At 34.5% G+C, this 13672-nt stretch overlaps 1 protein-coding gene across 1 annotated transcript in view; it reads left to right on the top strand.

Moving 5' to 3' along the window:
* The window catches only part of RBPMS (RNA binding protein, mRNA processing factor), an 83352-nt gene that overhangs the window by 22148 nt on the left and 47532 nt on the right, over positions 1-13672 (top strand). Inside the window, exon 5 of the mRNA XM_039333537.1 lies at positions 5568-5630. Within this exon, the coding sequence (XP_039189471.1) occupies positions 5568-5630 (63 nt within the window). The remainder of the gene's footprint in view (positions 1-5567; positions 5631-13672) is intronic.

Here is a 13672-nt window from a genome sequence, read left to right as displayed (position 1 = left end):
ATAAAAAATACAGACATATTAGAAAAGAAACAAAATAAGAAAGAAAATAGAAAGAGAAATACAAATAGAAAAGAAAAAAGCAGGGGGGAAAGAAAAAGTGACTTCCCATCTTTTTGACAGCAGTTATAAATACATTTATATTCCACCCTCTGTCTCTAAAGCTATATCATAATTTCCTTCTTTCCATAAGCTACCATATCTAATCTTCAAACCAATAAAACAAGCTTTTTTCCTTTTTTTTCAGCAAGAAGTCCATAAGGAATTTCCAATCACTGATAAATGTAGTTGTTGACCTTTAATCAAACAAGCTGATTTTATCATTTCTACAAGTTCTGTCATCTTCACCAACCATTCCTCCATGGTGGGCATGTCAGAGTCTTTCCATTTTTGCACATATAATAGTCTTGTAGCAATAATCATATATAAAAATAATCTTCCTTGTATCCTTTCTAATTGACTGTCCACTAATCCCAGCAAGAAAAGTTCTGGTTTTGGCTGAATATTGATCTTTAAAATTTGTTGTATCATTGCATGTATTTGAACCCAGAAATTTCTGGCTTTTTTACAAGTTCACTAGGCATGATAAAAATGATACTTGTTGTTCAACATGCATTTAAAGTACCTTTCTGCATTCTAGATCATTTTTCTGGAGTCATATACCAAAGTTACATCATTTTATCAAAAATATATTTTAGCTTACAACATAATGTAAATTTCAGTCCTTTTAACCATGTATTTTCCTATGGTTCCATCAGTGCATTGTGTCTAAGTTCTTAGCCCGTTTTATCATAGTATATCACTTGTTCTTTTTCCATTTCTAAATTTCAGCTAAATTACATTTTAGCAATTACATGTTCATCATTTGTACATAGTTAAACTTCATAATCTGTCCTCTGTTGTCAATTCCAAATGTCATATTATCTACTTTAAATCTTTCTCTTAACCATGCATGCAAAAAACATTAAAAACTAAATCCCTCTTTTGAGTCAATTGCTCTTTTGAGTTCATCTTATACTCTCCACGTTCCTGTTATAACAGCTCTTAATAAGTTAACCATTTTTCTCCATCTACTGTTTCCTTCCTGTAAAACGCTTCTTATGCTGAGACCCATAAAGGCATTTTCAGGCAGAGCCTGGGTTTATATCTATTTCATAGTCTCGTTATGGCATTTCTAACATAATAATTCTCAAAATCTACATTAACCTTAACTTTTATCATACCATAAAAAAAGCATACCATCCAAAGCTCAAATCGTGCTTTTCTAATTCTAAAATTCTCTTATTTCTTAGCAAAATCCATTCTTCATCCTGACTAAGCAGCAGGCTACAAAATGTAATTTCAAATCAGGAGTCCCATCCTCTTTCCTTTGCATGTTGAAATATTTTATATTTAATTCTTCTTTTTTCATTGTCATAAAAACTTAGTTATATCTTTTTGTCATTGTTTAAATAGCAATCAATTTTCATAATAGATACCATTTGAAACAGAAAACATTATTCTTAAACAAAATGTTCATTTTTATCATATAAATTCTCCCCAAAATGACAAATCTTATCATGTCCTTAATTTCATTTCATGTCTTAACGAGAATTATTCTATTACATTCATGTTTCGTATTCAAGTAATTCACTTTTTCTTATTCTTAAAACCGTCTTTTTCCATCAGTTCCATTTGTTTTTCCAGTTTCATATTCTTTGTTAACATCTTTGTCTTTTATTTATTTTAAAATCAGCTAACACCCCAAGTGCTTTAGTTTTTCTATAAATAGTTCTGCTCCTTTCAGGAGGTTTTCCAAAATTATCAGCAGGTCATCAGCAAATTCTAGTAATTTATGTCTTTTTCTTTTAATCTTCATTCCAGCATTTCTCTCATCTTATCTTATCTCTCTTCAATACTTCCAAAGCTAAAATAAATAGCAATGGTGACAAGGAGCATTCTTGTTTAGTCCCTTTCTGTAACTCACAAGTTTTGTTTATTCTCAGTTCACAATTAACTGTACCTTTTGTGGGATATAAATTTTACCCATTTGATAAAATTATCTCTGAAGTCCATATATTTCAAAATTTTAAACAAAAGTGCCCAATTCAAAATTGTCAGAGGACTTTCTGCATAAAAAAAATCAATGCTGTTTACGTTTCATTATGTTATTGTGAGTATTCCAAAATATCCTATATGTTCCTAATATTGTCCCTCAGCTTTTAGGTGAAAATCCAAACTGATTATAGTTGTGTAAAATCATCTTCATTTTCTCAGCTGAAATCATCATACATAATAGCACTGATGACATTTTTTTTGTTAATATAATATTTCTATCTTTTAATTTTAATATTTTAATATTTTTCTCACGTTCCTCAATTTATATGTCAATCATTTCCCGAATTTGCAAGTTCAAATTTTTTTGTATAATTTATTTTTACTTCCATTTCTCTTACTATTAACAAAAAACACTGCTGTTGTAAAAGTTTAATTTGGAGTTAAATAATTTTTTGGGGGGGATTGCTTTAATTCTTTCATTTTTATCTGACCTAAAATCACATTTTCTTGTCTCTTTTTTTTAGTTTACTATTATGCTGTATAAAATATCCCTTCATAAAAGCTGTACTTGCATCCCAAACCATTCTTAAGTCTCTACCTTTATTAAAATTACTATAAAAATGCCTTTAACTTCTGTTTACAATTTTTCATTACTGTTTCTTTTGCAGTAATGTTTACTTTCCATCTGAAAGATGGATAGTTTTCCTTTTAAATAGTAAAGTCACTGTATTGTGGTCTGAAAATATCTTTGGCGGTATATCCACACTAGTAGCCAAATTCTTGGATATCCAAAACGTATTAATTCTTGAGAAAGATCTATGTCTTTCAGAATAATGTGTATTCTTTTGCATCACTATTTTTGTATCTTCATGCACTTACAAGCTCTAGATTATTCATCATGTAAAAACAAATTTTTGATCATTTATCTGTTTTAATAACTTTCTCAGAGGTACTGTCCTGCAGTGGATAAATGTCATGGTCAAAGAACCAGTAACACTTCCTAATTTCAAAACACTGAAAAGTTTATTATTGTTACCTATACACAAGAATCAATCAGAATAGAGCTGGAAGGGACCTTGGAGGTCTTCTAGTCCAGCCCCCTGCTCAAACAGGAGTCCCTATGTCATTTCAGACAAGTGGCTGTCCAGTCTCTTCTTAAAAACCTCCAGTGATGAAGCACCCACAACTTCTGAAGGCAAACCATTCCACAGGTTGATTATCCTCACTGTTAGGAAGTTTCTCAATTTCAGGTTGCTTCTCCTTGATTTGGTTCCATCCGTTATTGTCTTGCCTTCTGGTGCTGGTCTAACAGTCAAATCTAAAGGTCAAGGCTAATTGGGTGGTAAATAAGGGTGAAAGGAATTCATGGGGAGCTGGACTTGAATCCCTCGTGGCTGTGCAAATTCATGATATGTCTAACCCTGCCTTCTAGCTCAGACTGTTGATCTCCTACAACAAATTACTCCATTCCAATTTCCCTTAAATACCAATTTTCATATTGGTTAGCTTGTTCATAACTTCTTGGTAAAAATTTACCTTATCCTCATTTGGAGCATAAATTTTCATGATCAAAGACTTGACTCCATGGAAATCATTTCCAATCCCACATATCTACCCTACATATTGCCCAATTGTTTTTATAGTTTTTATACTGTAAGCCACCTAGAGTCATTGGTTGAGACAGGTGGCTATAGAAATTGAACAAATAAACACATAAATATCAGTCAATATCAGTTCAGGTTTTAATTGAGGTTTACATATAAAACAATCAACTTCTCTTTTTAATTCTGACTGAAATACATTTTTGCAGATAAAATATTTTATATCCTTTTTTCTGATACGCATTTCTTAAAAGACAAACTGTGTCTTGTCTGAATTTTTTGAGATGACTTTTTTCCTTTTTGAGGAGCATTTGCTCCATTTATATTTCACACTAGACTTAAAATTGATGTTTATACCAAAAACTTAGAAAACGCATTACCTGCCATTACCTAATGTTGCCTCTTCCTCAGTTTTTTCGTTTTAGCTCTTTAAGGTCCAGAGTGTTGGCGTCCTTTGTCACTTCCATTTGCATTTCTTCCAGTTCATCTTTAAACTTTCCTAGAAAGTCTCTTGCTTTTTGGACTGAGTTCAGACTGAACCCCTATTGTTTAAAAGTGAAACTGTCAAGGTGCTGCTAGCAGCAGCTGCCAGGGGCTGCTGTCATAGGGCTGCAGATTTTCTTCTTATAGTTTTAATTCCATGAACGGGACCGACGGCAGTGGAATGTATACATGTAGGAATTTGCTGCTGCTATGATTTTAAAAAAGGATAAAGACCTTTTGGGTTGTCCATTTGATAGCTAATCCAAATTTTAAAGAAATAGATAATTTGACATTATTGGCCAATAAAACCCAAATCTTTATTTCTAATATTTAGGTATAAAAACAGAATAGCTGAATCTTGATTATTTTCTCCAACTGTATTTACTCTCCACCGGGACAAGTCTCTCAGTATGACACATTTAGGGAAGGATAAATATTTATATTATCTAAGGCCATTCTTCATAGCCAGTGTCCTAGAATACTTAAAAATATAATTTGTCTAAAAATCTTTATAAGAAACCTAGCCTAAATATTTTGATTGTTTTTCACTTGTTAGGTTAAATCTGTTTAAATACTATGAAAGTAAAAAGGCAAGAACAGAAGTAAGATTGGTTCTGTAGTTTCTGCTAAATTAAGTGCTCTTGTACAAATACTTCCTTGCTTTAATGTTTTTATTGATGAATTAGTCTTAACACAACACTCCTGTCTTAATTCTTGGTAAATGCAGATTGTAGATGAAGCATTTTGAAATAATTAAGTAATCACTTCTTCCTTTTAATTTGTTTAATTTGCTTTTGTTTTCATATTCTGATTCTTTTGATATTGGATAAATGATTTTCCACAGATGGGAAATTTCACGGTCTTTAAGATTCATTTTGGAGGCACGATCCCCTAAAGTTTCCAAGAATGTGAAATAAATAAAATTAACCATGGTCTTTTAAAATTGTTACTTAATATGTAGAATGTAACATCAAATAGAATTGTCCAAAATATTTATTTTTAAATATGTCAAGTATGAAATGTTGAGAAAACAGACATCTTGAATGTGAAATTCAAGATGCTTTGAGCATTTTGGAAGAAGCTTGAGCTTGAAACAAGAGGAATTCCAAGTTCAAGACAGTGACTTTCAAAACTGAAATGCTTCCAAAATGCTTGGAAAGTCCCATCCAGCATTTGACAAGGGATATTTTATGAAATTTCACGCTGAAAAAATGAGAAATGAAATGTTTGGGCATTCCTAGAACAGAACAAAGTTTAATCAACAAAAATCAATTCCACCTTATGAACTAAAGATACTAAAAACAATGTAATTGTGTTTAATTTGGAGTATCATCAAAATTTCAAATGAGGTTTTTCTACTTAATTTTTGAATTAAAAGTAGCAAATGAAGTCATGGATAATTCTGACTCTTAACACTCCAGAAACATTCTAATTTTTCTCTTCTTTCAGCCTGTAGGTTTCGTTAGCTTTGATAGTCGCTCAGAAGCAGAAGCTGCTAAGAATGCCTTGAATGTAAGTAATAATAATAATAATAATAATAGCAAGAATAGTAACAATAAAGTTGGAAGAGACCTTGGAGGTCATCTAGTCCAACCCCCTGCTCAGGCAGGAAACTATTAATCTCAAGTGGCTGGGTTGCTTTCTAAGTGTGGTTAAATACATAAGTACATACAGGGAAGAGGCACTGGACTATATTAAAATGGAGCTCTATTGCCAACAGTCATGTACTACAATTCAAATGGGAATTTGAATTGAAATTTCAAATGGGATTGTTCCTTTGAATACTTACAAAAATGCCCTTGCATGTAGAAATGTCCAACTAGCAGAATAGAATTGGAACCAAACTGGAGATAGTATAGAGTTATACAATGTGCTATATATACAGGATTGACTTATATCTCGGTGCTATACTTTATCTGTCAAGTGTCCATGGAATAAATCAAATAATTTTGAGCTGCCAAGTGCAGTGATGGTTGATTATGGGTCACCAAGTTGTCAACTCTTAGTGACATATAGATAAACTTATAAATAGACAGGATGATCTGTCTGGTTCTTCATGCTTTCCCACAGTGCACTTCCATGACTGTAATCAAGTTCATCCAGCTCACTTCTGTTTTTTAATTTATTATCTTTTTTATTTACCGGTATTTATATTTCCTATTTCTAAACTGCCCATCTCCCTTGGAGATTGATTATCCTGCTCTTCTGCTTTCTTCTATTTTTCTCAGCATTACAGCTTGTTTGTTTATTTAAATTTATTTCTCAAGGGAGCTGTGTTTTACATAAAATGTCAAAATATGATAATTTGAGCCGGTTCACTCACGTCTTTTTTTCATTTTCCGTTTTCTTAGTTTTTCATAGTCATCTTGGTAATCTTTCCCAACACCACAGTTCAAAAGTCTGAATGCACTTTTTTTAACATACCACAATTTAACTTCCCTAAGCCATCACAAGAAAAGCCATTCCTTGCACAATTCTTGTCTCTGTAAGTGTAGACATATTGTAGCATCTGAATATCTTTTCGAAGGTCTTCATTACCAGCCTGATGATGATGGTGATGATGATAATACCTGTTCAGACAAGTCCAACTCTTGGCGATTTTGTGGGCCATGTCTCTCCATATCTTCCATTCTTGCACTGTTCCTTTCAATTTTTCTATGCTCTGGCTGGTGTCAGCTTTGATGGTGATTACCAGCCTATTAAAGTGCTAATCTGCAAAATATTTCTTGATTGATGATTCCTTTTCTATGTAGTTGGTCTTACATAGAAAGCTATCAACAATTTCATTATCTTCAATGTTGCTGGTTGTTGTACTTGTTATCATTAGTTTGGTCCTCTTTATATTTAATTGTAATTCCATTGACAGTCCTTGACTGTCCTTAGTAGAGCTTCCAGATTATTTGCATACTCAGCTATCAAAGTCCATTGTTAACATAAACCAGGTTATTAATTATTCATTTTCTTCCTCTAATTTTAAAACCACACACATTTTCTTCAAAACCAAATTTTCTCAATATTCAATTTGGCATAGAGGTTGAATAAATGGCAGGATAGACAACTCTGTCTCATTCTTTTGCCAACCTGGAGCCAGTCTGTTTTGCCATGTTCCGTCTGTACTGTGCTTTCTTGATCTGTGTATTGGTTCTGCATTAGATAATATGGGATTCCCATTTTTCTAACCCCCTTCTACAGCTTGACATGATCAACATAATCAAAAGCCTTTCTATAATCAAGGAAGTACATGATGACTTCTTTTTAGTATTCTTTGGCTTGTTTTGTTGTGTAGCAACAATATCTCTTATTTCTTGGCCTTTTCTAAAATTAGCATGAACTCTGGCATTTTCCTTTCCGTGTGCAGTTTTTCAATCTATGTTGGATAATTCTAAGCAATGCTTTGTTAGCAAGTAAAATTAAGAATATTGTGCAATTGTGTGCATACTCTGTTAAGTCGCCTTTCTTTGATATTTATATGTAGGCTAATTCAATCTGTTGACCAAGTGTCATTCTCCAGATTTGTTGGCATAGGATGGTAAGAATTTCACTGGTTCTTGTTCCATTGCTTGCCATATTTCTGTAAATGTTTCACTAACTCCTGTTGCTTTCCAACTTGATAATAACCGGAACACTAATGTAACTTCAGAGGTTCTTGTAAATAGGGAGTATCTTCTAAGGTATCGTGAATGTTGACAATCTCTACTGTAAAGAATTTCCTATTTTTGTTTGACCTTCTTTGAATTACTTGCTATTTGTTTATTAGCATCCTTTAGCACAGTGGTTCTCAACCTTTTAAATGCCGCGACCCCCAACCGGCTGTAAGTCGAGGACTACTCAACCGGTCGTAAGTCGAGGACTACTCAACTGGTGCAGCACTGTTTGCAGAATGGGACTTTTGGTGGGCTCAGCAGGGCAGAGACAGCCTGGACAATTCCTATTGGCTTTTGAAAGCCAATAGAATTAGACTCTATTCAAGATAGTCTATTCTATTGGCTTTCAAAAGCCAATAGAATAAAAGGGAGTAGCACAGCTAAGGAAAAGGGGGAAAAATGGCGGACTGCGTTGTTTGGCGACCCCCCGTGAAATGGTTGTTCGGCCCCAAATGGGGTCCCGACCCACAGGTTGAGAACCACTGCTTTAGCATATCAATTTGAGCTTGGAACCTCTTTCTAAGTATGAGATCTTTTAGAAAATTTTCCTTGTTTTTCTGTATCTGTTCCCATATTTGATGTTTTCTGAAATTCTTTGATAAGTTCCTTCTTGAAATCGTTTCCCCCCCCCCCCTTGGCTTTGGCTTCTCCTCTTCATGGCAATTTCCACCATCCATTTGTACATCCACTTTGCTTTCTTCTGGTTTTATGGTCTTTGCTGTAAGTTTTCACATTCATCCTTAATAACATCTTTGATATAATTCCACAATTCTTCTAGTTCCCTATCAGTGAAGTTCTGTACTTCAATGCGATTCCTGCAAAGATGTGTCATTGAAACTGGTTGGCTTTGTTCCTCCATTTTAGCCAGACTTGGATCTTGCTCATGTGATTTGTTTCATAGTAAGTCTCTGGCCACATCTTTACCATTATAACAAAATCTTCCTCTATATTACTTGGACCAGTAATATAGTCAGTCTAATATTTGTATATACCACCTGGTGATGTATATAGCATTGGTTGTTTGAAGATTGTGTTAGCAATGAAGATTGTATTAGCAATGGAGAAATTTGCACATTGCTTCATTTCTGTTTCCTTGGCGATATGGTCCAACTATGGGTTTTCTTCTTTATTTCCAACTTCTACATTCCAACCTATAAGAAAAAGCTATATGTCTTGCTTATTTGTTCTACCAATTTCAGATTGACCTTAATTATTCAACTCATCAACTTCTGCATCAGTAGTTGGAGCATAAACTTGGGTAACCATCATATTAAATAGTTGTCTGCAAAGTCTAATTGATATTATTTGGTCATTTACTGCATTATACCCAAGTAAGATCCTTGCTATATTTTTTTCTATGAGAGCAACACTATTTCTTTTTTGTTTTTGATGTTCTCATTAGTAAGTAATTACGATTTTCTGAATGGAAGTATCCAATTCCACTATATTTTAATTCTCTGATACCTGAGTTTTCAATGTGCAGTTGATTCATTTCAATTTTTGCTACGTTTTGTTTTCCCATGTTCATGCTTTTTACTCCCATGTTCCATGAAGATTATGTTTTTGCCGCTACAGAATCTCCCTGTCTGCATTTCAACATTAACAACTCAGCATCCTGAGGGCTTTTATGAACTTGCAGCATAAAAACCATTAGTACTTTGAAAGCTCCTCAGTTTTCCTCCACAGCATGTTGAGTGCCATTTAACCTGAAGGGCCCATTATCTGGTACCGTGTCATCAATTATTTTATATTATCTATCCATATGGTTTTCTTGGTAAAATACAAGAGTGGTTTACCATTGCCATCTTTTGCACTATATGAAATGATATTTTTGCGATTGTTTCTAAGGGGATGAGCTACTCCAGTATCTTCCTATACTGCTGCTGCTGCCTGATATAGGTACCTATTTCCTTTAACTGAGCAGCTAAGTTGAACTTCATGTTTTATGTGACTCTCTTGGAAGTGTATGCTTTTGGTGTATACTCCAAGAATTATTTATTCATCCTTCTGAGCAACATCTCCTGTCATGATACAGCAAGATAACTGGATTTCAGGGGGAAAGATGCAGTGGAGAACATACAGTTCAAACACTGTTGTGATATGCAGAGAATGGAAGAGCAATGACCTTCATTTCTGCCTGTATAAATAAATAACATTTATTTCCAAAGAGGGGAGAGGGCAGGGGTATTTTTGAGAAATCAACAGCATTAAAATGACAAGCATGACTGGGCAATTGAAGCCCCACCTTTTTAATGGGCATAGCAAAACAGTATATAAAGTGAGAACTGGCCACTTTTAAATTCTGCCTGTATTCCCAATAGGCAGTTTAACACAAGTATGTTTATTGATGGAAGACACAATGTTAGTCATTAACTTGGATGGTTAAATAATCACAAGCTCAGTTATTAAGAGCTATTGTTGAGCATTTCTTGCCATACACTCCGTCTACTCCAAACAAAAGACCAGTCTAAGGTTTCTTAATAGCTCCATTTAGGTGAAGGTTACATACAGGTCCTAATCATACCATCAGTGGTTAGCAACTCTGTAAAAGCATGTTGTATCAACAAGTCCTCCACAGAAACAGTATGATTGTTTCCAGTGGGTGATACCATGGGATTTCAGATTCTGATAATTCAATGGTGTCAGTGTTATAAAGTTATCAACTACTGTTACCAGGTTGGGAAAAGGCTAATACATAGATAACCTAATTAAAAAAAATTGTCTATTATATTCATTCACGGAAATTCCTAATACTTTTAGTACAGAAACACCTTTAATTCTGTTGGCAAATTTATTTAAAAAGGAATTAATAAAAAAAAATTCATTTCAGCACAGTTAAGAAAATTGCTTTCTGTTGATATTCTGATTTTTTAATTGGACAATCCTCAACATACGACCGTTCATTTAGTGACTATTCAAAATTATGTTAGCACTGAAAAAAGCGAATAGTGACAGGTCATACAATCCTCGCATTATCACATGATCCAAATTCGATTGCTTGGCAATCAGCATATAGTTACCATGGTTGCATCATCCCACGGTCATGTGATTACGGTTTGCAACTTCTGTTTCCAGCTTGCTTCTGAAAAGCAATATCAATGGGGAAGCCAGATTCACTTAATGACCACACAGTTCATTTAAATGACCACATTCATTCACTTACTGACCACAGCAGAAAAGGTTAGAAAATGGGGTACAACTCACTTAACAGCTACTTTTGCTTAGTGACAGCATTTCCAGTCCCAGCTGTAGCCATAAGTCAAGGACTACTTGTATAAATCTTAGTACACTACTGGAAAATAACAATTACAATTTAAATTATGTGATGTCATTTGTTTTCTATATAATATAATGATCGAATGGAATACTTTAGTGGCACGTACTTCAGAATCCTATAGAAATGGTATTGCTAAGAATACAGTTATTTGCACTGTTGAGACTTGAGAGACATGAATACAAGATCTCCCCACTTGAGAATGGGAGAATCTGTAATAAAGTGCATCCAAATTCTAAACAGCCTCTCTGCATTCAGAATAAATACATTCAAATAAGAAAAGAAATGGGCACAATCAATGGTGATGAATTTTTCAGAAACTTCTTACATTCTTCCAAACAGATGGCTTTTAGCATTATTGATCAAAAGACATTTATGTTCAAAAAGCAGTTAGAAAACATGAGAAAATTACAAGTGAAAGTTATATGGAATTCTTATAAAATTACATTATTGCACAATAGAAGCCTCATCTTTTTATCTAAACATGCTACTCTGACTTAGTACACCATATTTTTCTAAAATAAATTGTCTGCCTAAGCAAGCAGACATTGATGTTTTAATCCTTTTTGCAAACAGTCCCAAATTTGTTTGTCTTCAGGTTTGCATAACCAAAAAATGTGTGATGTATGAAGTGAATAAAAGAAATATTGCAAATGGCAACTTCTAGAGCTTTTATATACATAATGCATATTAAAATCACATACATTTTCTGCTATATTTTGCTTAGTACTATATATGCATTCACCCTCATATGGGTAGAATTTTGTACAATAACATAAAAGGAGAAGTTTTTATTCTATAGAAGTTAGTCTAAACCTTGCCAAAACACATGGGAAGAGGCCAAAAAAAGAATGAATTGCAGTTCAAAATTAGAATTAGACTACAGTTTAAATTTCTAGGCTTTTTTATCATTTAGGGATGAGAATTAACTGGTTCTGCAGAAGGCTTTGTAGGGATTCTTTCCTCTGCTGTTTTTCTGTAGGAAATTGCCCTTTATCCTTTATATCCTAGATCTGTGCCAGTAAAAATGTAGCTATGGAGTGAGATAGCAATTGTGCACATTTTTCTTTTCTCTTTTTTATATCAAAAATAGTTGAGAAGGGCAACCAAGGCGATATAGATATTTGAGTAAGAGCTATGTGAAGTTTATTTGCAAGCCTCTCCTCTATAAAAGAGATCTTTGATCATTGGTAGCCTATAAATCTTTAGACAAATGAGTAACAACTCTCTTTTCTACTCCTTCATTTCTAAATCATAGTGTCTTTTTCTCCTTCTCCTTACCTTTGTACTGCTTATCTTTCTTCTCCCAGGCTGACACATATGATGTTTGTCGTGGAGACTCATTACCACCGATGAAATACAGCTCAAGTTGAGACAAGCTTGCTGTATGACTAGGAAAAGACTTACGGGTATTGATATGGCTTATGCATGGTTAAGCTACTCTGGCATAGTGCCACTGAATATCACATGAAAAGTGTATCAGACATTAGTATGGTACACTGGGAACATTAGTTCCAAATAGACAGCCATGTAGACATTTTGCTATCAAGAAATGAGATGTTTCATTCATCCTGTCATCAGATTACAAATCCAGACAGATAAGATGCAGCTGACATGCTCTGAAAAAGTAGTTGCTGTTAACAGACTCCAGAATAATTCATAAACAGATCAACTGAGAGATATAAATAAATATATATTTCATTCTTTTGATTAATAGTACTGAGCATGTTTAAGGAAGGGATAGGCATCATGGTACCCAGACACACTAGTGCATTTCTGAACATCTCTTATGCCCATTAAGTTTCCAGCTTCAGCTGATTTATGTTTTTATTTTAGAACCTTCTTAAATGAGAAGATGCAAAGCCATGTCTCTAACATCAATTTTATTTCCAATAACCCCTTTGGCTTATTGTAAAAAAAAATTGTATAGTTTGAGCAAATCTACATAGTACCCTTGCACCAGTATGAGAATCAGTCAGAGGACGTATCCATGTGTCATCAACTGTATCTTATCATCCATCTAAATTAGAGGCAGCCTGGGTTTGATTGCTCTATTCTGGAAATGGTACTTTTCCTCTTATCTCATCTGTAGAATGTGGTGGCAGGTGTGGTATACATAGCTGCTCATGGAAGAGGTAGCCTGAAAAGATATATTCCATGTTGACCAACCTGTAGCTCCAATAGGTTCTGATAGTTTCCTGTAGACCAGTGTTTCTCAACCTTGACAATTTTAAGGCATGTGGACTTCAACTCCCAGAATTCCACAGCCAGCAATGCTCTGTGCGTTTCCCACATCTCCAGCAGGATGACTGTAGAGTCCAAATGGATGGGGTTCTATGACGGCCTTCCTGCCTGGCAGACTGGGTAAAAACTTCGGCCACACCCCTTCCTTTGGGCGTGACCCCAGTTTTGACTCAGTCTCGAAGCCTGGTACAAGTGCGAGAGGCAGCTCTCAGAAACAAACGAATTTAAACTCAAAAAAAAAAAAAAAAAAGGAATCCCCTCTTCTTCCCTTGACAAGAGAAACTTCCCGGCAGCGATTAGAACAGGATCGGCGGACTCGTGAGTGGGGCTAGCCGGGGAGGCTCGGAACGGGCCGGATCGCTCGCTTTCTTCCGGCCCGCCGAGCAGCTGTT

This window comes from Crotalus tigris, unplaced genomic scaffold, assembly GCF_016545835.1.
Source record: "Crotalus tigris isolate CLP2741 ecotype Arizona unplaced genomic scaffold, ASM1654583v1 scf7180000024506.7606697, whole genome shotgun sequence".
Lineage (NCBI taxonomy): Eukaryota > Metazoa > Chordata > Lepidosauria > Squamata > Viperidae > Crotalus > Crotalus tigris.
Note: the sequence above shows the minus strand (reverse complement) of the source record. Positions and strands in the feature narration are given on the sequence as shown.